The sequence below is a fragment of the Sapajus apella genome, unplaced genomic scaffold (assembly GCF_009761245.1).
Source record: "Sapajus apella isolate SASKATOON/1434 unplaced genomic scaffold, GSC_monkey_1.0 scaffold183, whole genome shotgun sequence".
NCBI lineage: Eukaryota > Metazoa > Chordata > Mammalia > Primates > Cebidae > Sapajus > Sapajus apella.
In genome coordinates this window covers 1,298,865-1,326,204 of record NW_022437123.1, presented here as the reverse complement: position 1 = coordinate 1,326,204, position 27,340 = coordinate 1,298,865, and the positions used below count along the sequence as shown (strand labels likewise).

The window sequence follows — 27,340 nt, the reverse complement described above, 5'->3', positions numbered from 1 at the left end:
AACCACCTATTTGTCAATCATGGAATGATAGCCTCAACCAACCGATAGTGTCATAAATCATTCTTAAGAATTCTTTGGCTCATTTTAGTATAAATTTAAAAGTAAAAATTGTAAAAGATTATAAACCTCTATTTTGTAAAAGTTACAAACTCCCATTACAGCTGTCAGCCTTGTAGTGGTTCTCCAGCCTAGCTGCACATTAGAATCATCACATGGACAGCTAGGATAATTCAGCCAAAGATTCTGAAAGGTCCTCAGGTGATTCCAAGTACAGCCTGTGTTGATAGCCAGTATGTGTAAGGGAACAGATGTCAACTATCAGCTAATGTATCTCTTCAATCTGAGGACCTGGAATGTTTAACAATGACAAGGGGAAACCTACATTTGCTTTGTTTCCCCTCAAATGACAGTTGTCGTGGGTCAGTTTTGATAGGACGGTTGGAATTATCTCATTTAGTCTGACTGCACAGAGGCATATGCAAAACCACTGCAGAATCCTGCATCAAACTGGGTCCACCTATGACAAATTTCAGAATCTTATGCTAAGGGCTATGAAGTACATAGGAGGCTGGAATTAAAGTGCAACAATTCTCTTTGTTTTGTGATAGGCTTCAAATTAAACAACCCTAAAAGGATATATCTCAGGGTTCTCTAAAATTTCTTTTCCTCCAAGGTATTTGCATCTTTGGTTTAGTTCACCTATGTTATATCACTGAAATATGTTTTATAAATACAGTTTATAGATTGAAAGCATCTGAATCATTTAAAAAAATCCTGAATGAATAATTCATAAAGTAAAATGAGCTGCTAAAACCATTCTTGTGGCTTCTATATCAAAGGATACATAAAGAAATGGACACTTATCAGGGATTTTGAAGGCAAGAAGAACTGATTCTAGGTACAAACACAGGAGAGGTTAGATGGACTGGTAAAAAAGGGATGATATATACATGAGGAACTCTAAATGTAGCTGGCAAAAATATAGCAAATCTGCTCAGAGTAACACAACCATAAAACGGAACTCTGATCATTGGTTCCAATGTTCAGCCAGGCCAAACAACTCCTGTTTTGTCCTTAGCCACTTTCCTTCCTACCCAGGACCTGTGGGAACCCAGAGAAAAATCAAAGTGTGGGCCCCTTGCTCAAAAATTATTAAGACTTATTAAGATTTCAGCCGGACATTGTGGTGTATGCCTTTAATCCCAGCACTTTGGGACGCCAAGGTGGGCACATCGTTTGAGCCCAGGAGTTGGAGACCGGCCTGGTCAACATGGTGAAACTCTGTCTCTACAAAAAATACAAAAATTATCTAGACATGCTGGCACATGCCTGTAGTCTCAGCTACTTGGGAGGCTGAGGTGGGAGGATGCCTTCAACCAGGGAGGTCAAGACTACAGTGAGTCATGTTCGCGCCACTGCACTCCATCCTGGTGACAAAGTGAGACAAGGTAAGACTGTGTCTCAAAAAAACAAATAAGTAAAAATTAAACAGACATTCAACTAAGCTCAGGTGCTTCTGAGTGCAGGGCCCTATGGGACTGCCAAAATTGCACATCCATGAAGCCAGCTGTGCTCCATTTCAAGAAGGTGCTATCAATCCATACAGCAAGCATACTTTCATTAAGGGCAAACTAGATGCACCTCTGTGATGAGCCAGGGCACTCCATTTTTATTATAAGGATAAGTTCCACTTATTATTTCATGTTACAAAGACCAAATAAAAAGTTACAACATACACTTAATATCTTTGAAAAATAGTATGTGATTAATTTTCTTATAGGCACTGTTTTAACTGTGAAACTATCTCATTGGCCATATCTCAGTGAAGGTATTGGGATAAGAGTATCTGATCCAACAAATAATTACTTTTTTGAAAAACAGTGCTTACTTTGAATGTTAGAAAGATGCCAGTGTTTGTAGACAGAGTGACAGCGAGAGAAAAAGAGAGCAAGAAAAGAGACAAGGAGTAGGGAAGGATAGGGGGAGATCGAAAAGCACCTTCCAGGAGGCAGAGAAAGTTTCCTGAAGGTCATGTGACTCTTTACCCTCAGAAACTTTTAGGCTAAAATCACCATTTCTGTTATTCCAACCATGTACTCTCCTACCTTTATCAGCACTTCAAGTAAGGCATAATAGCTGTTCAAAATTGGGGGAGATAGGAAAGCACCTTTGGGGCTCAGTCTTTTCCATTAAATTTTTAAGCATTAGTTTTCATTACAGATTATTCTGAAAGGTTATAATAAAGTCCTAGCCGGGTGCGGTGGCTCAAGCCTGTAATCCCAGCACTTTGGGAGGCCGAGGCGGGTGGATCACGAGGTCAAGAGATCGAGACCATCCTGGTCAACATGGTGAAACCCCGTCTCTACTAAAAATACAAAAAATTAGCTGGGCATGGTGGTGCGTGCCTGTAATCCCAGCTACTCAGGAGGCTGAGGCAGGAAAATTGCCTGAACCCAGGAGGCGGAGGTTGCGGTGAGCCGAGATCGCGCCATTGCACTCCAGCCTGGGTAACATGAGTGAAAACTCCGTCTCAAAAAAAAAAAAAATAAAATAAAATAAAGTCCTAGACATTGTTAATAACTAGGGCTTAATGCCTTTTTCAGTTTGAAGGTGGGGTTATTTTACAATAAATACTGCAGCACGTTTCTTGACCCTAGGACTATGATTTTGGGAGGAAGAATATATCTTAATTAAGATTGTGGATACATTTATGATACATACCATGGAAAGACTATTAGAAACAAACGGTCATAGTGGTAATATATACATAATTGGATTACTGATGCACACCAACAGATGCATGCTAATTCAAATTCTGTAACTATTTGCATTTAAAATACTCCCCCTGCCATGCCATCTGGAAAAATTTTTCTTGTTTATTTAGACTTACCTTGACAAAACAAATAATAGCATTAGGGTAGTGCATCCTGATACTGGGTTGAAGAAACAGAAGGCTATTTTTACCCTGCCCTGGCCTGAGCATGTGAATTATTTGAGCCTTTGGGCTACTATGTCTGTGTGCTACCTGGCTCAGCACTATACACAGTACTGCCTGGGGTGTTTTGGTTTTGCTTTTAATGATGAAGACCAAATTAGAATCAGGTGTTCCAATTTCTTCACTTCCAAAGTATACGACTGCCAAAACACTGAAGGCTGACTCCTCACATCTCTTTAGCAAGTGAATAATCAACATAAATTTTGGGAGAGACTGTTAAAATTTAACTATTTTACAATTTAGATTTACATTTTGTAAGATCAGTTCTGATAGCCGATATTAAAAGCACTTTGTATAGAGAAAAAAGAAGTGTGTGTATATATATATTAAACATTTTTTAAGTTATGAAATAAATAACACTAAAAATAAATGTCAAATTGTGAGTTCAACTTTGCCTTTTCTATCTCTTAAATATAAATATATATATTTAAAACTATGAATTTGATCTTTACCTTAGTTTTTAGAGCATTCTCCATAATATTCTCAGAACAAAGAATTCTAGGTTTTAATCACTGATGTTCTAAGCCTAGAATTCTCATTAAGCCTAGGAACAGAAATAAATAGAGCTTTTTGTTTTTGAAATCTAGTTAGAGTCTATGAAGATTTCTGTGATACATCATAAAGGTTCCTCAATGGTTAAATATATTTTCCAAAAAAATAGTAAATCTCATGATGCCTGAATATTAAGATAATAAAGTAGGACATTTCTCTCAGTTAATATCTTTAATTTTTTTATGGAGAATATACTATTTTTTTTTCTCCACCAAAATAACAATATATTTGCAGGCGGGAACATGTATGATTTTTAAATGCACTTTTGAAATCTTAGAGTAGAACCACTACTCTAGTAATACTTGTAATAAAAGTAAAATAGTTTTAAACATTTCCATAGAGAATTAGGAGTGTCAAGCTCCTTGAGTTTCCCGTAGGGATAAAGGTATCCACATATGATTCCAGGAGCTTCCTTTTTATTCCTCAAAAAAGCACTAGTAATACTCTTAGGGGGATATTAGATAAAATTCACTTAGCAATAGCCCTTTACCCCAAATATTCTGGAGGTTTCTACAAAAGCTATTAGATACTCACATCTAGTTCTGGAAAATTAAATAAGCCAATTCTTGGTAGGATTTTCCAAATGGCTTACCCCAGAGGATTTATCCTCTTTTGAAATACTTCACCCCCCAAAGAATAGAAGCTCTGCCTTCACAGCATTTCAAGCTTCTGTATTTCTGGGACATAAATGTCTAAACTAGGAAACAGAATTAGATCTCCATGTCTCAAAAGCACAGAGACCTATCAAGAGAACTCTGGAGTTAAACCAAACAAAAATCTGTAAAATGTGTAATTGTCGTTCTTCCTTCTCAGACCTTCGTGCCCTTGTTTGCTGTTTTTGTCTTCCTTCATGGAAAAGCAAGTCCTTCAGCACTGACCTACCAGCAGATGTCCCAAAATGTGCCACCTGAACTCGGAATGAGATAAAATCTCATTAGTTGTCCCCCTACTGATGTGAAAGCAAGGCTTCCATCACTCTTTCCCCTTTCAGAGGCACCACATTATCCTGTGAGGCTGGGTCAAACGGTGCTACTTTTGATCCTTTTCTTGAACTTCTTGTAATCGTTTTTCTAGGCGATCCAATTTGGCAAGATTTTCCTTCAGCAGTTTACTGTCTGGAACCAGCTGTAAGGCTCTCTCATAATACGCTCTTGCAGACACATAGTTTCCCTGTCGGGGAAAAGAGAGAGCAATTACATTCTGATCCATCACAAAACTCTCGCAGAGCATGAAACTGACCCTCTGGCCCAGTTTTACATTAATGTTCTCATACGGAAACCCTGTCTGTATGTGTAAGTTTATCCTTGTCCGTTGGTGTTTTTGGAGACTCCATTTGTTTTAAGTACCAGATCAGTTAGAGAATGTGATAGAGGAGAGTTATACTGTAAGGATAAATGGCAGAAATACAAATTTTCAATTCAACTAATGCAGGATGTGGGGTTATCATTTCCTAGTGTCCTCATGGGGTTAGTGCTGTTCCTTTGTAATTAAATGGAACCACTGAGATTCATATTAGGGGAATGGGGGTAAAAGGGATGGGAGAAAGAGAGATAAGAAAATGTATAAACCTGTAAATCACGTTGTACTGAATACTGTAGGCAACGGTAACACTGTGGTATTTGTATCTAGACATATCAAAACACAAAAAGGATGTAGTAAAAACATAGTATTTTAATCTTATGGGACCTTCATTGTATATATAATCCATTTTGGACCAAAATGATGTCATGTGGCACATGACTGTATTTGAAAATGTAACTATTTAATATATGATTAAAAATATTTAAAATTATCATTTTACTCTTTAAAGTAAGATCATTCTGTTTCCCAACTAGATATTACTGGCCACCCTAGAATATCACTAAGATCAGAGCTTGGGCAATTTGGCTCTGATAAATATCATGCTTGAATTCACCATCTACCAGATCAAAACTGTCAGCTGCAGGATAATTATCCCATTAACCTCTCCCATTTGTGCAATCATGGGTCATCTGTTTTGTGTGTGTTTCCAAGAGTGATCAGTTTCCACTAAACAGTAAAACCCATTAGGACTTTATTCAAATTCTAATCATTACACTGCTATTTTACCAGTGCAGAGACTGAAAATCAGTTAGCTAAGCAAGAGTGGTTCTTTAAAAACATGTTGGATCATGGCATTTCTCTGCTCACAGTCCTCCAAAAACCCTGACTCATTTGGCATAAAAGCCCAAATCCCTACAAACTCCTTGAAGGCCTGCATGATCTGACCCTAGCTTCTCCCATTTCCTTTTATTTGCTCTCCCCCCACCATGCTGCCTCCTCACTGTTCTTTAAACAACAGGCATGCTCAAACCTTAGGGCCTTTGCACATGCTGGTGCCCTTTCCCTATGTTGTCACATGGCCCACTCCTTCAGGTCTCTGCTCAAATACTACTTTGTAATTGAGGCCTTTCCTAACCACCTGGACTTAAAATATTAGCCCTTATTCCCTGGCACTCCAATCTTCTTTCTCTTTTTTCTCCTTAGCACTTATCACTATCTAATATATTTTATATACATACTATGCACATATGTATGAATTAAGTGTTCATGTATGTATGTTTGTAGTAATGTATCACCTAACTCCCTCTACTAGTACCATGAGGACAGGAATTTTTGTCTTCTTGGTTCATTACTGATTCCCAGTGCCAAGAAGGGGACCTGGCATATAGGATGTTAGCCATAAATGCTTATAAAATGAATGGATGAATGAATAAATGAATGATGGCGAATGATTAATTGCATTAGTTACAGATAAAAGTCCCCCAAAGGTCATTTTCATCCTTGGTAAGACTCACCCAAAAGTAGTGCTTTTCTTTTGGAAAAACAAAACAAAACAAATAAGCTTGCTTTTCAGTAAAAAGTTAGGGAGAAAAGATATATTAGATATAAGAAATAGGAAGTAATATTCTAAGTAACACTTTAATTTTGACAGTGAGTTAAACTGGGAAGAAAATAAGCCATACTGACCTCGAACAGGGATTTAGTTCCCATAAACAGATCTTATCTGCTATCTGATACTTCTGTTAAGTATGCATGATTTTCTTCATGGTTAGGAAAATCATAAAATCTATTTTATGTAGATTTATGTTAAAAATAGCTTCCTGATATTCAGTATCTAGATAATACAAAGTGAACATAAACTAAGCTATTTCCCTTTTAAAAACCCATGCTTTTGGTATTCAAATGATTTCAAAAAGGAAATTAATAATAGTTTCTCAATCCTTTAGGAAAGAGAAAACACAGAGGGAAGGCTCAGTCCATGTGGAAGTAAATCTTTCTCCTACCTTGATGTGCTGGATGCCACCCATGTTCATCCAGGCCTGTGCTTGGTCTGGATTTAGTCGCACAGCCGCTTTATAGCTCTAAATAAATAAGAAATATCTTCAGGTCAGGAAACAAAGACCCATCTTTAACGCTGCAGGATTGTGGAAAATACTTTCTTCACATGTGAAAATATAAAGTATTAATACAATAAAACCAGCTGCTATTAGTTCACAGGAGACCCTGTTTATTTCTATTATTTTTCAAAGTTGATGATTCTAAAGTGGAGGAAACTGAAATGTGTAATTTCCCTGCAGAGCTAACCTTTGGACTTAGAGAGACTGAGGATGCCTGCACAGAAGTCAGGTGATTTCTCTTATATCGCGTCATTTTCAGTTGGCCTTGACCTGTAAGAAAACTGAACTTTTTGGGCTTTTTCACTGCAAATGGAGTTAGTAAGAAAATTCTTTTTATCATCACAGAATTTGGGGGTGGTCTTCTAAACAGTTTAACCCTAATGTAGTATCCCCTTTTAAAATATAACTGACCTAGTTGTTTAGCCTATGCTGCAATTCTTAAAATGGATCACCACTTCTTTAAGAACATCTACATTACTAGGGGATAGTTTTATTCATTAGACAGTCTTTTATTCCCCTGACATATGAAAATTCTTCAAATGTTTAAACAGAGTTACCTATCCCTCAAGCACTTTCTTTGGTCTGAATAACACATATCCTATTAAATGCAGTATCTGTGATGTGTGGTATATTTTAATAGCATGCATGTTTTGCATCAAAGATATGCTCACCACTGAGTCTCAAATGGTCACCTGAAATAAAGCTGCAGATTAAGGGTATTGTCTTTAATGACGAAACTAAGTATCTGCATATATTTTAATGTTGCTTGCTATTTTCATTAGTAAGAATATGATCAAACAAATCCATCAAGTAAAATCTGGTCCATTCTCCTCTAATTCAGTTTTAGGGGAAAGAAAGAAATGTTAAGAAACTATACTTTCAAAAAGCTGCTAAAATAAACTGAGAGGGTGTGTCTCTTGGATGAATTTATTTCAGCAGAGATGAGAATGTAGTGTAGGAATCTTGGATTCAAAACTGATGCCATCTCTTACCCACTTTTGTGACCTTGAGCAAGATATGATCTCTAAGTTTACAAAACTGTACAATGATGACAATGACCATGCCTTTCTTATAGGATTCTTGTGAAGATTAAGTTACATAATATATATGAATCATACACAAAGTGCTAATGCATTTTAGCTATTACTATCTATCAATGGCCCTATTCCTATCTTCATAAATTTAGTCACTTTATAATGATTATTTGAGCTACTGTCAAGCAACTAGTAAATACTTTTGTTTGCAACACAGTATGTCATGATATATACATACTATAAATATTGACAATTATGTTATTAATAATGTTCACATTAGGTATAAATAAGATGAAGATATTGAAAATGTTCAAAAGGCAGAGCAAACCCTACAAATTCTGAGAAAAATGCTTAGAACTTTTTAGAGAAAAATGGCATGATTTCTGTTTTTCTTTAAAGGATTCGCATTCAAATCAGCTTTCCCAAATATCTTTCTATGTGTTTTCCAATAATATTTTGAAAGCCACTCACTTATTTCCCAGCACAATTATATCATTGGATATTTCACTTTTCCTATATTTAGTGCAATTTTATGACTTTATTAATTTGTGGCTTTACCAGATATAAGGATAAAGTATGTAACATTGTGACATTTCTGTTTTTACTTGTAAATATCTTCTTGATTTCAACCTGTGAACAAGTTTTATTCCAAAGCTGTAGATACTGAACACCTTATAACAGGCAAAACACTGTTTTAGAACAAAGGAGTATGTAGTCCCTCTCTACAAGGAAAGTCCAATCTAATTGGGGAGATAAAATATGCAAGGATTTGTGCATTCCTGCACACACAGAGACACATACACACACACACACACACACACACACACACACACACACACGGGTTGGGGGGAGGGACCTAATAATACAATGTAATTTGTGACACTTTCAAATGACTGGTACCTTCATGAGACAGTCCGCTTTTTAAGAATTCAGAAGAAGTAAGGTCACCAGGAGTAAGGATGGTCAGGGAGGGCTTCCTAAGGCAGGAGGACAGCCTGCGTCTTGGTGCATGAGTGGAAATCTCATCCTCCAAGTCAAGACAGGGCATGTCAAGGACATGTGGAAATGTCCAAGGCTTTTCAGGTACTAGTACAGTTGGAATAGAAGGTTCTTGCAGGCAGAGAGCTAGATAGGGAGAAGCTAGTTTGAGGCCAAAATGTGGAACACTGTCACCATCAAGTTAAAGGTGGTTATTCAGAAAAATAAATCCGGCCCTGAATAGTCAAGGGCCAGATGCTCAATGATAAAAAATAAACAAAACTTTAAGTCAATTAGTCAAAAAACTCACTCACTCCACAAACATGCCAGTGATCTTAGATCTATCTTACTGTACATGTTTCCTTGAAGATAGAGAGTATTAATCTGTGAATTTGATGATACAATTTTGTGAAGAGTTTATACCTCAAAAGCTTTGTCAAGAAGGTTCTGCTCTCTTAGTTGGTTTCCTTTTGTGAAAAAAAGTTCAGAAATGACTTTTGGGTCCTTTGGTTTCAGCTGGAGAGCCTTGTCTATAGCATCAAGTGCCTGCAGAGGTTGGAGATTAAGACAGAATAAATGCAGAATAGGTAAAGAAAAACTTATTTAACTGATGAAATTTATACCTTTTGTTCCTATGTGTCAGCAGGTATGTTGTGTGAAAATGAAAATACATTCTTGGTCAGGTGTGGTGGCTAATACCTATAATCCTAGTACTTTGGGAGGCTGAAGCAGTCAGATTGCTTGAGCCCAGTAGCTCGAGATCAGTCTAGGGAACATAGAGAAACCCTGTCTCTACAAAAAAATACAAAAATTAGCTGGGTGAGGTGGTGCGCGCCTGTAGTCCCAGCTACTGGGGAGGCTGAGTGGGAGGATGTCTTGAGCCCTGGGAGGTAGACCTTACAGTGAGCTAAGATCATGCCAATGTACTCCAGCCTGGGCAACAAGGGAAGACCTTGTATCAAATATAGATATATTCTTCATCACCTTTGAGTTTCTCACTGGGAATTAGTGGCCCTGATAAAATAACTTTCTTATACTCCCGTTTTGTCATGTAAAGATGAGTGGCAATAAAATATCCTTGATTACTTCATAGGAAGTTGAAAGAAAACAAGATTTGGCCTCAGACATTTGCCCTGACCATGTGTCCATCTAGACCACTCCAGCAGGCCCTCACAGGTCCTAGTTCCCACTCTGCCCCCAGCACCCACTGCCCCTGCAGCCTAAGATCCCTTCAAAGCAAACATCTGATCATGTTGCTCCTCTCCACAAAAACCCAAAGCTTCTCCCAGAGTAAGGAACAATATCCTTGGCCTGGCCCTCAAGGAGTCTCCTCCCAGCAGCCTGTGCTTGTGTTTCTACAGTACTCCCGCTGCCTCTCACCCACTCCCTTGCTGCTGCCACAGGGCTTTGCATGTGCCGTTTCCCATCCCCGAATCCTCCTTGCTTCTTCCTCTGCCTAATAACTCTTATTCTTCATCCAGCCCTCACCTCCACATCACTTCACGGGGAAATCTGGCCTCCCAGACTTATTGGGTCCCCTGATTATATGTTCTTTGGGACAGGTAGCTCTTCATGGTATCCCTGGTCACAGCTATGGCTCTCCATTTGTTTTGTGAGTATTTCTTGAATCTTGTTCTCTGTGGGTTTGCTTCACGAAGACAAGGGCAGTGACTTTCTGATTTTTTTTTGCCTACCACTTTATTTCTGACACCAACCACACTGGCCAGAACAAAGTGCACCTTCCACAATTATTTCACTGAGTCAGTTTATAAATTTATTGATTTCGTAACTTTTAAAATGGAGATAGACAATAACAGTTGCAATACCTGGTCACCTGCGTTTCCTTCATATATATTGTTTTATGTAATCCTCTTATATATTATGTAATCCTCCTAACAACCCTATAAAGCATGGTTATGAGAATTACATAAAACAATATGTAAGAAGAAAAATACAAAATAATAAAGCATATAAATGTTAGTCTTGATCTTTTTAGACTTAGCTGCAAACAAACTGAGACAATATCACATAAAAGCTTTACAGCAAGGATAAGCCAAGAAAATATTATTTCAAGGGGACAACTTAGGTGTTAAGGGGGTATCTGTGAAAAGTTTTCCATATCAGATAGGATATGTTGACTGATAAGATTTAAGACTTCTCAGGTGCATAAACGTGCAAACTGGAGAATCACTTAGGTGCACCCCATGTTTAACCTATGAATCCAAAGAACTCTAAACAGTGTCCTTATTTACCTTGTCATGGTTCTCCTGCTTGCTATAGATTGCTGACAAGAGGCGATAGCATTCAAGGCACCCGCTCTCCTCTGACACAATGTGATTGGTCATCTTTTCAGCTTCTTTTGTCTGACCCATCACAGCCAAAACCTGAGCCTACAAAACCACACAGACCTTGGTTAGCAGAGATTCACTACCTTATCAAATAAAGCATCCCAAATAGAAGGATTCAGAATGCACTCCTGACAAACATGCTCAGCATCAATTTAGTGACTCATAGAGAAGGCTGAATCACCAGTTTTCAGGCTTTGACTTTTTGCTGTTTGTTTCTTTATTTAGTTTTGTGCATGCATTTGTGTGTGAATGGCAGAAACACCAAAGATATCTAATGAAATGGCTTGTGGTTTTTAAAAAAGGTTGACTAGATATGTCAGAAGAGAAAGAATTTCCTCTGATTTCATCAGAACAATGTGTTTACAGCAAGATAACAAATTTGATTTATTGCACATCTAAGGAGAAGAATGAGCGAAGTTCCAAACGTTGAAATAAAAATTTTGTTGGTGTGCATGTTAATTTTCCTGAGTTTAATAGCTATATGTTAGAGAATGTCCTTCTTAGAAACTATTTGCAAATGTATTTAGAGATTAAGGGGAATGATATCTATAACGAATTCCCGCATGGTTCAGGAAGAAAATAACACATACTAATAATAGGTATATACAAACATACGTATCTAAATATGCACATTTATACATGTGTATACATACACATTTACACGCATACACAAGGGAGTGATAAACACATCAAAATGTTACAAATCATTGGATCCGGATGAAAGGGCATACGGGAGTTTTTACTATGCTTGCAACATTTTCATAAGTTTGAAGTTATTTCAGAACGAAAACGCAGCATTTTTGGTGTCCATGTCTCTGGAGAATGGCTTTAACATTGGCTGCATGAATATTCATACAGTGGATGTATTACAGTATTCCAGCTCCAGTTTCGAGGCTTGAGGACTATGGCTCTCTCTATGGCCGGCTGTGCTTAAGCTGCAGGCTTCATTTTCTTTCATCCTACTCACCAGTGCCAAGCGGAGCTCCCTTTGAGAAGGCTGAAGTGCTGCTGCTTCCTGGTAAATCTGCAAAGCCTCTTCATATCGGCCGGTGTTGTAATACAGCGCTCCCAAAGGTGACAATATCTCAGCTTTGTGTGCCACCTGCAGGGCGCTGAGTTTGGAGAAAAGCTAATTGACATTTCTCTTCTAATAGGTACATTTCCTAATGTCTAAGATTAGATTTAGGGATGACTGTCCATGGTTTGAACTTCTGGTCCAATATGGTCTTTGTTTTTATATCAATAACAAGGTTTTTGGGTTTTTTTGGTATTTTTTCTTTTTTTTTGAGATGGAGTCTTGCTCTGTCGCCCAGGCTGGAGTGCAGTGGCACAATCTTGGCTCACTGCAACCTCTGCCTCCCAGGTTCAAGTGATTCTCCTGGCTCAGCCTCCCATGTAGCAGGGATTACAGGTGCCCACCATCATGCCTGGATAATTTTTGTATTTTTAGTAGAGATGAGGTTTCACCACATTGGGCAGGTTGGTCTCGAACTCCTAACCTCAGGTGATTCCCCTGCCTTGGCCTCCCAAAGTGCTAGGATTACAGGCATGAGCCACCACACCTGGCCAAAAACAAGGTTCTTACAAAATGATCATGATGCCAAACTTGGAATGTAAGAATGTTTTATTGACCTATCAATATGGAAACTGAGCCCCAAGGGTCTTTCCCATTAATTATGTTGGATTTGTCCTCATGTGTGTATAGTATTTTATTATTCCCATTTTTGAAATTGCTATTTATGATTGGGGTTGCAATCCATGGCTTCAGAAAACAACAAACCGACTAAAGTGGGAATTAAATTTCAGCCTTGGTTTAGCATTATAATCTAACCAGCAGTCAAAGTCATGAATCACGATCCCATTTATATTGTTGTGGTTGCTTTCTTTGGAGATAAGAATTTGTATCACCTGAATTGGCAAAATTTGCTAGCATTTTAAGAACACACCTATTCCAATTAACTAAGATGCTGATGGGCAATTGCTGAGGTTTCTGTCCAATTTATAAAGTAAAGAAAGGGACCTTTACCGCTTGTACCATTCTTCAGCCATGCTGTTCTCTCCTAGTGACCTGTAGAGTCTTCCCAAGTTCACCATGGCCACGTGATGACTGGGGCTGAGTTTGATAGCCTGTTGGTAATGGGCCACTGCCTTTTCTGGAAAGCCTGTAACCCATGATAGGTCGGTAAGAGCAGAACATGTCTTATTATAAAAATAACTTTTCAGTTTCTCTTCTGACTTATAATTCTTTCTCATTATTATAGAGTCATACCAAAATTATTCAATATGTAAATTAGCTTGCATTTCAGCTTCTCATCCTGACCATTGCCTAACTTTAACAATTTCCCTGTTCATTCATACTTCCAAAAAAATTAACAGAAAGGCAGTAAAAACTAAAATCTATTCTTTGTATTATATATATTATTTTAGTCCAAGTTTTTTTCTGGTCATTGATCTTGCTAATAGGATGTCTTCAGATTATTAGTGATTGTTATTTATCTAAGATATAACTGGCTCTCATTATACAAAAAAATAGAACAGGCTACCATAGAAATAAAACTGTCCAGAAGCAAATTCTAAGGGTCTGTCTTAATGAACTATACCGTAACATAGCAACTGAAGCATTGCTTTAAATAACACATATCAGCTTTAGAGTGAAAATCTCTTTTAAAATCATGCATTTTCGTTTTAAAGGTATTTATCTAATGGGACTTCCAACATAATAATGCCACCATGCACTTGTGCAATGCATTGTATATTTTTAAATACTTTTATTTGTATGATTTTCGCAGGTGTTTTTATACAATTTAGCTGCCTTCTGACACTGTTTAGCTGTTTATCAGGATTTAAGAGATATTTTAAAAACCACACACAAAAAATTTCCACTTTCCAGATACAGACACTAAAGTGCAAAGATATTCAGAGATTTGATAAAGATCCCAGGGCAAGTGAGATTCAGGCCAGAACCAGAAGGATTACCCTCTAGTTGGTAAGTTTCTTCAGAGTAGCTTCCTGGTGAAACTATATTCAGTGGCTAAACTTTAGAACACTACAAAGTTTCAAATACAATGGAATGTTTATTATCTACACAGAAACCTTTTCAAGTGCATCTGTTTGAACACAAGCTTGAGAAGGAGGTCCCTAGGAGTCTCTGTCTCTGTAGCAGAGACTCAATGCCATAGAGTGGTCAGGGAGTTATCACTTTTGGGGTGGGACTGTGGCTGAAGTGAAAGGAAGAGGGTTAGACCAGCCCAACTAGAGATTTCTCCTGGTTTTTGTATCTTCAAGACAGTTTAGTATTATGCGGCCAATATACCAGCAGGTGGCACTACACAGCAATTTTACACATGCAAAAATAAGGTAAGTTTCTTGGACGTATCAGAATGTAAATTTATATTCTGTAAAACAAGAGAGTTCCAAATACCCTTGAAAATAAAACCCCTTTAAGCATTTCATATTGAAAAACTAATTAAAATTAAATTTTATTGCAGAGCAGCTAGTCTAGTAGTCAACAAGAACAAAGTGGTGCTTTGGCCTTACATTCAAACATAATTTCATTACTTATATGTATTCATTGCATGCCAACAGTACAGGGGCCCTGCATAAGTCATAATGAAAAGAGAATTCATGCCCAGTAATGTTTTCCATTAAATAAGATAAAGTAAGTGTATTTTACATAGCACCTGTTATATAAGAGCATCATATCTATTTTAATAATGCAGTTTCTAAAATGTGTATCAAGGAAGGAATGATAGAACAATTCTGGAAGCTTTTAAAAAACATGTTATAGAAAAGTATTTACTATCTGCAGGGACTAGATTCAGAGGCAGATTCTGCATCATTGTAGAGAAACGTTTTATTATCATGGATTTATAAATTTATATACATAATATTTGAAGAAGACCAGGACTCATTAAATCATAAGGCTACTTCCTGTCACCTGAGGAGCTTTCCCTAGAGAAATGAGTATAAGAATGGGCAGACTGTAGTGAATCGAGCTTGAAGATTTAGAGAAATGACAGCCCCAAGGTACAATGACTGTCAATAGTGTGAGTTTCCTGCCAAGCCCAGTGAATTTTACTTCTGAGGATTATTTGCCTTCCATTTTGCTTGATAAATGGTATTAGCTAATCTCAGCAGAACAGTTTCTTTTTAATTGCACTTACCGGTATCAACTAAGAAAACCCCATAGTTGTTGTGTAAATCTGAGCTGTCTGGACAGTTCTTTATTCCCGCCTGGTATGTTTCTTCAGCTTCTTTAAACCTCTCCTTTAAAAGGAAACAAACAAACAAACAAAATAAGCAAAAAAGTTTTTCAAAACTAACAATAAACTGAATATTAGGAGCAGGAAAAGCCAAAAAATCTTACTAAGCACCTAATATATACAACAGGCACTGAGATGAGGCACTATGAACTTTGTTTGAATTAAATGCAATATTAACTGTGTACATATACCCAAAATTCATATCTGTATTAAGTATCTTCATATCTTCCCTTAAGGCAAACAAGATGTTTTCTCAAATGGGACATTAGGAAGGATTTGACCTGTACCACATGCCTACCAGTAAAGAAAGCCTGAAAATAGTTGTTCGAATAGGATGCCCTTCACCCTGGTGACTCTTCACATGAAAACAGGGGATACAAACATGGGGGAATGTTGTTAGAGGTGGCAATGTGGCTGGGAGGCAGGGCGGTCTGAGGAATTTGTTTGATAGCTGCATTTTGCATAGCTGGTACTCTTGTTATCTGTACTTTATACTGTACCACTTATTCTGGGAGGTTTTTGAGGGGAGGCTGATGCAGATGATGGGGAGGGCTCTGCCCTATCCTTTAGTTACCTGAAGTATGTCTACAGCCCACCAGACTGCTGGCTACTTCCCATATTCAGTCCATGCTTTCCCCCTCTGAGCTGTTTCTTCCAACAGGATTATACGTACCCTCAAGGGTGTACCTCTACCCTGTGTGGCAAGGTTCAGGTCAATCGCCACATCTCTCATTCTGGAGCTCCAATTCTAATTGTTCTTGTGTTCTACTTGTCTAAAGATTCACTTTAACAACCTTTAATAATTCTGAGTTATTTTTAGGTACTTTTTTCTTTTCTTTTCTTTTTTTTTTTTTTTTGAGACAACGTCACACTCTGTTGCCTGGGCAGGAGTGCAGTGGCATGATCTCGACTCACTGCAACTCTCGCCTCCCAGGCTCCAGTGATCCTCCCACCTCAGCTCCCTGAGTAGCTGGGACTACAGTCGTGTGCCACCACATCTGGCTAATTTTTGTAGTTTTAGTAAAGATGGGGTTTCGCTATGCTGGCCAGGCTGGTCTTGAACTCCTGGCCTCAAGTGATCCGCCCACCTTGGCCTCCCAAAATGCAGGCCTGAGCCAATGTGCTCAGCCCTTTTAGGTACACTTTTCACAACCATTACAGACTGTTATGTCACACTTTCTTTTACAATACAGAAGGTAAAATTTAATTAATTAATCAAAGTTTCCCAGATACTAAGACTTATTTATCCACAAGTTATCAATGTCATCTTTTCCTACTACTGCTGCGAAGATCAGGTAAAAGAAAGTAATTTGTCACAAAGCACGTGCCAGCTTTAAAAATATACATATGCCCTGAATATGGACATTTTCCAAAACCTTATCTCAAGTTACTGCTACTGAGCATTCAACCAGACATATGACCAAGAAATGGAGAGCAACAATTTCCTGAGACACGACACCTTAAGCTTGTGATTATGTGTTAGATATTCACATTGAGGGCTGAACAATAAGCCAAGAAGCCAAAATCTGATTTGACCCAGAAAGGAACACATACTTTACCCTCTGTAGAATGACCAGTGCCATCTGAGTACATACATTTAAGTAACATTAGGGAACAAGATGTGGTTTGTCAAACTTCATCTACAGTCCAGCAAAAATAAGGATCCATGTCTCTGAAAATATGGTTTTTCATTGCCAAATTCAACAAATTATCAAACTCAAAAAAGTTAAGGATGAATAAAAATCTCAAGATAGTTCCTTTCAATTTTTTGAAGAGAAGAAAAGCTTTATGAAGCTCTCGTCCATTAAAGGACTGACAACTGTGACAATTTGTGTGTGTGTGTGTGTGTGTGTGTTAAATGAAGACAGGCAGAACACAATTACATAACAACCTGAGAAAATTAACATCTAGAGAATACCTTAGGGTATATATTCATGCATCCATTCATTCAGCACATTTACTGCAGTGGCTATAGAAGTACGACATAGCGGTTAAGAACGAGGCTCCCAGGGCCTGACTACATGGATTCAAATCTCAGCCCCATCATCTACTGTCTGTGCGACCTTTCTTACCCGCTATGTGTCCCAACTGTAAATCAAGGATACCTACTGTACTTATATCATAGGGTTGTTTTGAGGATTAAATCTATTAAAACATTTGAAACACTCAGAACAATGCTCAGCACATGGTTGGCACTTAGGGTTATCATGCTGGCCTTTATCCTTACTTACCCCAAATCGCATAGCTACATGGGGACAGAGAATGGATCCAGGTAGCCAGGTTTTCAGTGGGCCAGCAAGGAATTGGGGAGCCCTGAATAAAAGCAGTATTTTTGGAAATAAACAAACATGACTCTGGCATAAAAAGAAATAGTAATACTTTTGGGTATTCATCCATCTGTTCCTCTGTCCAACCCATTCCACCCTCCTTTCCTTGACAAATATTTCATGAACACCAATGTTAAAAGAAAACTTTAGATAAATTAAATGTAACAAAGTTTAATTGAGCAATAAAGGGTTCACAGATTGGGCAACCCCCTGAACCAGAACAGATTGAGAGACTCTGCCGCTGCCATGTGGTCAGGGAGGATTTACAGACAGAAAAAGGAAAGCAACTTATAGAAAATAGAAGTGAGAAACGGCTGAACTGGTTACAGCTCAGATTTTGTCTTACTTGAACATAGTTTGAACAGTTGGCTGCCTTGATTGTCTGATTGGTAAGAGAGTAATAGGCACAAGGTGGTCTGTTAGGGCACTCAGTTTGGTTACAGTTTACTACGTACAGAGAAACTTTTAGGCCAAGCTTAAAATATGCAAGGAGGCAGTTCTAGGCTAAATTTAGCAATGCTCCCCTCAAAATTGAGAGGTGAACCAAAACTGTAGGCATTGATGTCACTCTGCCACTATTGTAAAGGCATTTATTTGGTCTTATGTCTCACTGGGAAATAGCAGAACAGAGAGCTTTGTAAGATGGGAACCAGGCTTTCAGGTTATTTTTTTTGAAAGAGAGTAGAGGGGACCTCTCTGTGTTGGAATATCTTGCTTTTAGTAGAGGAGAAAGAAAACTTGGATCTGTTTTACGGCTTACCTGTCTGGGACTTTTTAAAAGTTTTAGTTTGATTATGTCACACTTAGCATGAGTGACTCTATTTTGGTCTGGTCTGTTCTGCTGGGGCCCAGAGTATGAACTCAGTCCAAAATAACAGCATCTTCTAATTTTGTTTAACAATTTCTTCCTTTTGGTCAGGATTTTATTTAAGTGAGTGTGACCAGTAGACTTTTAATGCCATTTTCAGTTACCATTATTTTACAGTTTTGGTCTCAGTACATTATTTATTGGTTATGAAGTCTTTATGAGAACACACTTTTGACTTTTTGTCATCTCAAAGAGAGAGAACATAGTGTGGTAGAGAGACAATTATAATGATCAAGAGGATCATATCAGGAGTTTGGAGTATGCTCCTTAGTCAGCATCTCCGTGAATCAAACCAACTAAAATGAAATAGATCAAAGAATGAGCCAGACAAAGAGTCTACTTGTTTTAACCCAGCAGTCTGTTTATTAACACCCTAAAACCAAATCTCTATAATATTCAATGTATTTATTTACATGTAACAAGTAGTATCAGTCATGGTAGAGATTTTTTTTTCTGTTTATCTAGTAGGTAATCTAGAGTAATTTTATTATCCAGCACAACCTTAGCAAGAGAACTTAAAGATGTCTGTTGCGTAATCACAGTCTTTGTAGTAGAATCCATTATAAAGCCTATTATGAGGAACAAATTTTAATCATTGTCTCCTTCAAATTATGAAAAAGGGGGCATAAGAATTATGTCTAGAAAAGTTTAAAGAAACTCCATGTTTAAACTTTACTAGAAGAGGGAAGGATCCCTGGCAATGTTCTTTTAAACCGATGATGTAGGTGAAAAGGAATGAACCAATGTTCTGTTTCTGATTATGGAAGAATAAAGATGCCGTTAAATATTTTTGCTCACATTGGTCCTTTATCTTTTCTACCCAGGCTTAAGATTGTCAATGTATAAGGCTGGCTGCAAAGTTCTCTACAAATAAAAGTATACCTTATGATGTACACAAATCCCCCTTTTTAGTTTTATTATTCATAGAGGCATAAGCAAGGGAAAAATTAAGAGAGGTAAAAGTCTGAGAATAGCAGAGGAGTCTTGATCTGTGATCTTGGGAAAGCTGTCCATGTCTACGATGTCATCTGTTTAGGGGGTGAAACTTTCCTGGTTAGCTTTATCTTAAGGTTTCTAATGGGTGTATAGTTCTAAGAGTCTGGAGGGCCCTTCTGAGTTGTGAGATTATGAACCTAAGCTTTGAGGCCCCAAAGCTGTAGTGTAGGTGGCAAGGGTAATCTTTTTTTTTTTTTCTTAGATGGAGTCTTGCTCCGTCACCTAGGCTGGAGTGCAGCAGCGGGATCTCGGCTCAGTGCAACCTCCGTCTCCTGGGTTCAAGCAATTCTCCTGCCTCAGCCTCCCAAGTAGCTGGGATTACAGGCACACACCACCACATCCAGTGGCTAATTTTTGTATTTTTAGTACAGACAGGGTTTCACCACGTTGGCCAGGCTGGTCTCGAACTCCTGACCTCAGGTGATCCACCAGCCTTGGCCTCCCAAAGTACTCGGATTACAGGTATGAGCCACTGTCCCTAGCCAAGGGCAGTCTTTTTCTGATATCATTTCAGAAGATACAATCTCTGGGTTTTAGACCATGAAGGGTTTGGTTGTCCCCAGTCACTGAATGAACCATGAAAAGTTTTTTTATTTTTTTATCTAGCAGAAGTACACTTTGGCATGATGTATTCAAGCCTTGTAGCATTTAGTCATATCAGAATTCTGGAGCAGAAGGTAAATGAGGTTTTGCTATTAGGGGCATAGGCCCTCTAGCGACCATTTTAGAAGGGTCAACTTCTGTTTTCCCCTGGGAGTGGATTTGATTATCCACTGTACTACTTTTGACTATGGCAATCTAGCTGATTCAGTTACCTTTGCCTAATGCTATTGTATCTGAAATACCTTATTGTTTTACAACTTGTCCATTGAAACAAGTGCCTTTATTGCTAGAGATTTTTCTAGGAGTGTCCCACAAGGGAAACAACTTTCTAATAACGTTTTAGCTACTATTTCAGCATCAGAGTTTTGTATGAAAAAACGTTTATATAACCAGAAAATATACATTAAAAATGACAGTTGAATGAAATTTCTCTAAAAATGTTTAAATTGCCCATCAGGTAACATCATGTACCTGAAGTTTTGATCATCTTCCCAGGATTATGAGTTTGATCAACCAAATATTAGTCAACCATTTTAGCAATTTGGAACAGTCACCATACGAATAAATATTTTAAAAATGTAACCTGGATCAGATTATCCCTCCTATGATGAGTTATGGGATACAGAACTTTTAACAATGAAAGCTTGAAGGATTTAGAAAGGACCAGGTGGCCATTTAGGGTCTTCGTGAGTATATGCTTAATACTGAATTTAGATCCTCTCAAATACCAATTTTGTTTTCCAATTCGGATGTATAGCATTGTTTATTAGGTGAGCCATAATAGGTAATTTGAATTCAACCAGGAGTTTATTTAAATTGTATACTTAAAACATTTTAATGCTGGCTGATTTAGCATGAAAATCTGGCAAAGTATTTTCTTTGTATTCAAGTAATTCTTGTCTTGCTTGCGTTAGATGTTTTATAACCCAGTCAGTCAGTCCATTAGAGTTTTGGGAATTCTTAGTGCAAATGATGTGATCTTTAAGTTATCAGAAACCTGTATTCAAGAATGCTTGTCAGGGTTCTTTTCATCCTTTCTGTGAACATCCTTGAAGACATGCCAACTCTAGGATTTTAATTCTTTATCAAGAGCTTTTAGAAAATGTATCACAATTAAGCAATTAACTACGGAAAAGTTAACTACAGTCATGATTAAAGATGTAATTGACAAAAAATTTTTTTTCCTGTGGCCTATAATAATTTAACTTAATAACCACAATTATGACAGATAACATACCAAGGCATATAGGAATTTTAAAAATCTCTTACAATTTTGGAACATATATTAATCATGTATCCATAAAGTATAACTCAAAGGCTAAACATGACTCATTTGACAATGCCTCTCATAGTTTAACATGACGAATAAATCTATAAACTCTTTTGGATGCTGCAGAAACCCTCTGTGGAATCCCATGTAGTTGAGGTCAAAAAGACTTAATTTTCAACTTGAAATTTCATTTAAGGAAAGAACCTGTCGAATATGTCAAAGGTTTAAAACATTTAATTAAAATATGATCACAGGTCACTGTAGAATAATAGTAATTTATTTAACCAAGATGGTAATTAAATGGTTTTAAAAAGCATTTACTCCTTGAGGGAGAAGAGGCTCTATTTTTCAATCAAAAGACCTGAGAAAGACAGGATGAGCAGAAGCTGTCTCAAGCTAAACTTAACGCCACACACGTGGCATGCATGTACACAGTGAAACGAACAGTGAGTGAGAGACACAATCCCTACCTTCACCACTGAGTGGAATTCAGACAAGAAAAAGACAATAATGTAGCTGTGGGAGGAGAAGCACAAGGTATGTGGGAAGCAGCCAAGAGTGGCACCCACACCTGGGGTCAGATGCTGTATGCCTGTCATGATCCAAATGCCCAAAGACATTGATCACTATTACCTTCAGCGGCTGTATAACACAGATGTGCTTGAAAACTATCTGTGGCTACGTAAAATCTGAAAAACATCTTTATAACCAAACTAGTTAAGATAGAAGGTGTTTTTTTCTGAAAGGAATGCAATCGATGTCCTCACAGTCTCAGCTGCTGAAGTTAAATACAACAGTAAACAACAGTTTTTAAGTGCAACTACTGCTGTACCGTTATCTAATACTTTTTCCCCATGTTCTTGCTCCTCCAAAATAGGCAAAAAGATTATCTTTTTCATCTAACCTTCTCTCTTATTTTTGCATCCATAAGCTGAGCTGATTTTCCACTAGAAATATTTTCAAAATCCAAAGAAATAGTGAAATTTAAATACCAAGTGTGTCAAGGGCAATGAATCACAACCCTGTACCTTCAGTGACCCTCAATGGCAGTTTCAAGGCTCTAAGAAAATGTCTTTAAGATCTGTCTTTCTCTTCATTTCACTTGACTATCAATTCAAGGAATGATCAACTCTACTCAAAAAAATGAAACCACTTCTCCAGGGAGAAAATACCATGTAGGTTTTTAAAGTAAATTCCACCTTGTCTGGAAGGGTAATGCATTTATCTTAAGTAGCACTATTATTTAATCCCTGAAGCTCAGTTTCAAGTACTCGCTTTCATTTAATTCAACTGGCTACAAGTCCTGACCTAAGTTTGATCATTTCTAGTCTCTACTGACTTGTAAGTTCCAGAGGAAATGAATATAAGCTATTTATAGGACAACTTTAATTAAAAATATTTGTGACCCAGGGAATGGTTGTGACATATTAATACTGTCTGCTGTACACCAGAGTCCACAGCCATCATGTGAAATTGGCCTTCAAGGGCAGCAGTTAAAAATGGGCAGCATGCAACCATGGGCTCCTCTCCAAGACTTAAAGCATTTCCAGTAGGGTGGAAATAAAATGAGCCTTGGAAGAGAGATAAAACACAGTCAACATCCTCACTTTGTATATGCTATAATTACCCAGTATAGCACACTTTTTACCTCAAGAAAGGAAAAGTGAAAAATAGATGTCCTGAGACAGGACCCTTGACTATAATTTACTGTCTTGAGCTAAATAGCATGTTTGGAAAACTTTATAGTTCAGGTTCCAGTAACTCAAGGGACAAATGGATATTGGCTTCATGTAGAAATTGTCAAACTTTTTAATTTTAGAATAACTTTGAACTCTAAAAGTTACAGAGAATTCCAAAGAACTTTTCATTTATGTGGACTACATCTATCAACATTTACTACATTGGAAAAAAAGCTGAGAAAAAAACATGTCAGTTTACTTAAAATAATAAACTCAAACATAAATATATTTATATAAAAATAATTATTTTCAAAGCAAAAAAATAGGGAGAATAGTGGCATTAGTTTATATTTTTGTAAATCTCATTAACGTCTGACTTAAGACAGCTGGACTCTCATACCTACTTCTACATTCAATCTGTTTTATGTACATATATTTGGTTGGAATATCTAAAGAAAAGGAGAGAGTATTTCAATAGCATTTTCATAATTGTTAATATATCCTGTGGCTGCTAGAAAACTACTATATACTCATGAGAGAATGCGAGGGAAAAGGCAAATTACTTCTTAGTACTATTAGGAAAAGCACGTAAACCTTCATGAACCCTGGGGGTCTCCAGTCAACACTTTGCAAACAGATTATAGATGGCCTGTAACAATGTGTATTTAATCTATAGAGGTGTAAAGAGTGGTATTCCAAAGCAGTAAAGGGCCAATAGAAAAAAAATGGTGCCAGTGTCATGACATCAGGGTCACCATGTGTCTGAACTGATTTTCTAGAAGTGCTTTCACTCTAATCAATAATTTAAAGCACACAGAATCTTAAAGTGTCTTTCTATTAGTCAAATGGCTTTATTTACTATTACAAACCTGGGAAATTACGGACTAACAGATCTTTACACTTATGTCAATGACTTCTCCAAGAAACTATTCAAGACACAGCAGCCCAATAGATAAAGAGACACCTGTTTTCTCACCCTCTTCTTTGTTTTCGTTTTCTTTACAAGACAGTTCCTCCACCCACATGCCATCAGCATGAATATTTATAAGAAACATGCTATCAATATTTGATGTCTAATTCTCTTTCCTATCCAACTAAAATGAATCAATTAATTTGGCATTCTTCCCCACCAAGGAAAGACAAGGTATTTTCTAATCCTAGATTTCCTCATCTCCCAGCAGAGTGTGATCAACACCACTCTGAGAATTTATACAAACAAGAAGTGACCACTTTAAAGAAGGAATGCCAAGAACAATACAATGAATTCTAAAGAGAATGTGTGACAAAAGTGAGCAACTACAGGGTATAATGCAGTCCTGAAACCAGGAAAAGAGGTGAAAACCATATTTGCATACAATTGCAGCTTCCTGCTTCTTTAGACTTTTGTCATTTTGCCTTCATTCTCTATACTTGCAGGTATGTGACTTTCTTTCTACTTGAGAAATAGAAATAAAAACCTAAGTCCCTCACCTAACTCAACACACCCCCTCTTGGCCAAGGAGACCCCAGAGAAACCTTAAAAACTCAGTTCCCAGCCATGACCAGAGGTAAGGTTCCTCAAGCATTATACCCGCTCCTTTGCTAATTAACTACCATCAGACTTTCTTTCCTAAGAGCTGAACAGAAACTAGCCCCATTGAAAGACTTGTCCACTGTTAATTTCAACCAACTGTCTTATGTGCCAGCAGGGCTCCCCGCCCTTTTTGCAGTCTCAACACAACTGACCAGCATTCCTTCCTGCTAAGAAATCATTGACTGTGGACTGGTTCTGGCTAGTCCATGGAGGCTGTGCATAGGATGCCTCTGCATTTAAATGTTATGTCTCCACCTCAAAGTGCACATGGGATGTATGTAACATATGTGTTTGCTTACTTCGCATGTGCAACCCCTTGATAAATATTCACAGTTCCTCCCATAATCTGTTGAACATGCACAGTTAGCCAGCCCGTTCAGCATAAATTCCTATCATGCCCTTCCTCCTTCAAAGTGCCTGCTTTTGCTTTCTGCTAGAGGCTACACTTCCCAGTTGATAAGGTGGCCAGCCGGCAGGCTACAACCTTTGTAAGAAATAAAGCTCTCCTTTCTCTTTTCCTTTTTAAGAAATAAAGCCTATTTTTAGAGATTTTAATGAATCTATGAAAATAAATTTATACATGTCATGATTTTAAGTTGACGTATTAGAAGTAAGCTACATACTGTTCCTCACCTCAGAGACCTTAGAGGGTCTATTCTTTCTGACTAGAAAGCTTTTCCTTTCACTTTTACCCAGTTTATGTCCATCAGTCCTTTAGATAACAGATTAAAGGTCACCCTTTGGCAACCACCCCCACTCCCCATGTATTCCTTTCCCACATTAGATTAGGTCCCCTTAACATTCTCACTGGTGCTTTCCCTTTGTACATTTGTTACCCTTGGGTTAGACACTGGGGAGGGAGCTGTAAATCTTTGCTTAGAGGTAACCTTCCCTTCTATACTACACTCCATGAGGGTATCTACATATATAACTTGCCGCTTCAACACTCTGGTCCTTGGTGGCATCTAGGTGCTCAATAAATAGTGCTCAATAATTACATCAATAAATTCTTAAGTTAGGCTCTTCTTCCAAGTTGACTTAGCCACACAGAGAGTGGTATATAGCTGAATGTTCCCAAAATATAGCATTTGCAGGAGAGAAACTGATCCCAGACTTTTTATTTGCTACATAATTCCAACTTATGTTTTATTGTTCCAATTTTCTTTTCACTCTTGTATTGGGTAAGGTCATATTTCAAAATATATGAAGGAAAAATATTTTATTTTAAGTGCTATCATTTTAATTAATTGAGTTTTTCAATAGGCTATAAACCTGGGGCTAGCATAATTTACAGTGGCCAGAGTCATAAACAATGTTAATTTTATTTCCTTTACTGCTACTGTAAAGCAAAGCTATATAATCTATGCAAGACTAGGATGGTTAAAAATGACTGTGGGATTATAAATGTTTACAATCCTATCTGTGAAGCTGGAGTACAGCCAGTTCTGAATGCTAATGGAGAACAAAGAGAATAGCAGGCCAGAGACCACCCTGACTTCAAAGCTAAGAGTTTATCTTCTGTTCTCAATTTTGACTTCTTTGCTGCAGTAGACACAGAGTGGCATCAACTTTCTTCTGAACATTTTTATGTGCCTAACTTCTGTAACAACTCATCCTTCTGGGCTTCTTGTCTCACTTCTTTTCTACCCCATCCATGCCTAACCTCAGTAACTATGGCCCATTACCACAGTCTATTCACGGGGCCCCAGCGTCATCTAGTGCAACAGTGGCAGGTCAGGAGCTTAGAGACCAGGCTTTAGTCCAGGTTCTGCTGCAAATTAGTGAATGACCGTGAGTAGCCACTTAATTCTGTGTACTATACAGTTTTATGTAAAATGAGAAGGTTAAAAAAATTCTTCAGGGCATTTCCCTACACTATTCTTCATTTTCTCCATGAGGAAATTATATGTTTATAATACGATTTCATTTTTTTTTAAGTCCTAGATCCTATTTTTCTAGCCCTGATCTCTTTCACTCCCATTGGTCCATATGCCATTTTCATTTAAATGTTCCACTAAATTAAAAACATAAAGATTGCACACTGCTGGTGGCAGAGTATGTTGGAAGTAGCCTTTCGGAAAGCAATTTGGTAACATGTCTCAAGACTCATGTAAGGTATTTTTTGATATGGAAATTCTTCTAGGAATGTATCATTAGGAAATGATTCAAAATATTGTTTCAACAAAGCCCTAAGAAAGAAAAAGTTCAATGCCACAAAAGAAAATAAAAAGGAATCCAAGTGTCCCAACAGTTAAGATATTATTAGGTATATTACAGTGAATCATTTTGATAAACCAGTAAGCAGCCATTTAAGTGGTATTTATGGTCATTTAGCACCATGAAGAAACATATAATAGTGTGTATCATTTAATGGCAAGTGAAAAGAACAGGATACAAACAATATATAAATATTAGTATGAAACACATAAATATATT

The 27,340-nt window shown here is 37.5% G+C and overlaps 1 protein-coding gene across 3 annotated transcripts in view; it reads right to left on the bottom strand.

The window, feature by feature from the left end:
* Positions 1 to 3,552: 3,552 nt before the first annotated feature.
* Positions 3,553 to 27,340, bottom strand: part of TMTC1 (transmembrane O-mannosyltransferase targeting cadherins 1) — a 267,544-nt gene continuing 243,756 nt past the window's right edge. For all 3 annotated transcript variants that reach the window (XM_032268575.1, XM_032268576.1, XM_032268577.1), the window contains 7 exons: positions 15,490 to 15,592; positions 13,353 to 13,488; positions 12,294 to 12,438; positions 11,231 to 11,368; positions 9,402 to 9,524; positions 6,853 to 6,930; positions 3,553 to 4,717 (listed from right to left, as the gene is read on the bottom strand). In XM_032268575.1, coding sequence (XP_032124466.1) covers positions 4,577 to 4,717; positions 6,853 to 6,930; positions 9,402 to 9,524; positions 11,231 to 11,368; positions 12,294 to 12,438; positions 13,353 to 13,488; positions 15,490 to 15,592 — 864 coding nt within the window. In that variant the 3' untranslated portion in view covers positions 3,553 to 4,576. The remainder of the gene's footprint in view (positions 4,718 to 6,852; positions 6,931 to 9,401; positions 9,525 to 11,230; positions 11,369 to 12,293; positions 12,439 to 13,352; positions 13,489 to 15,489; positions 15,593 to 27,340) is intronic.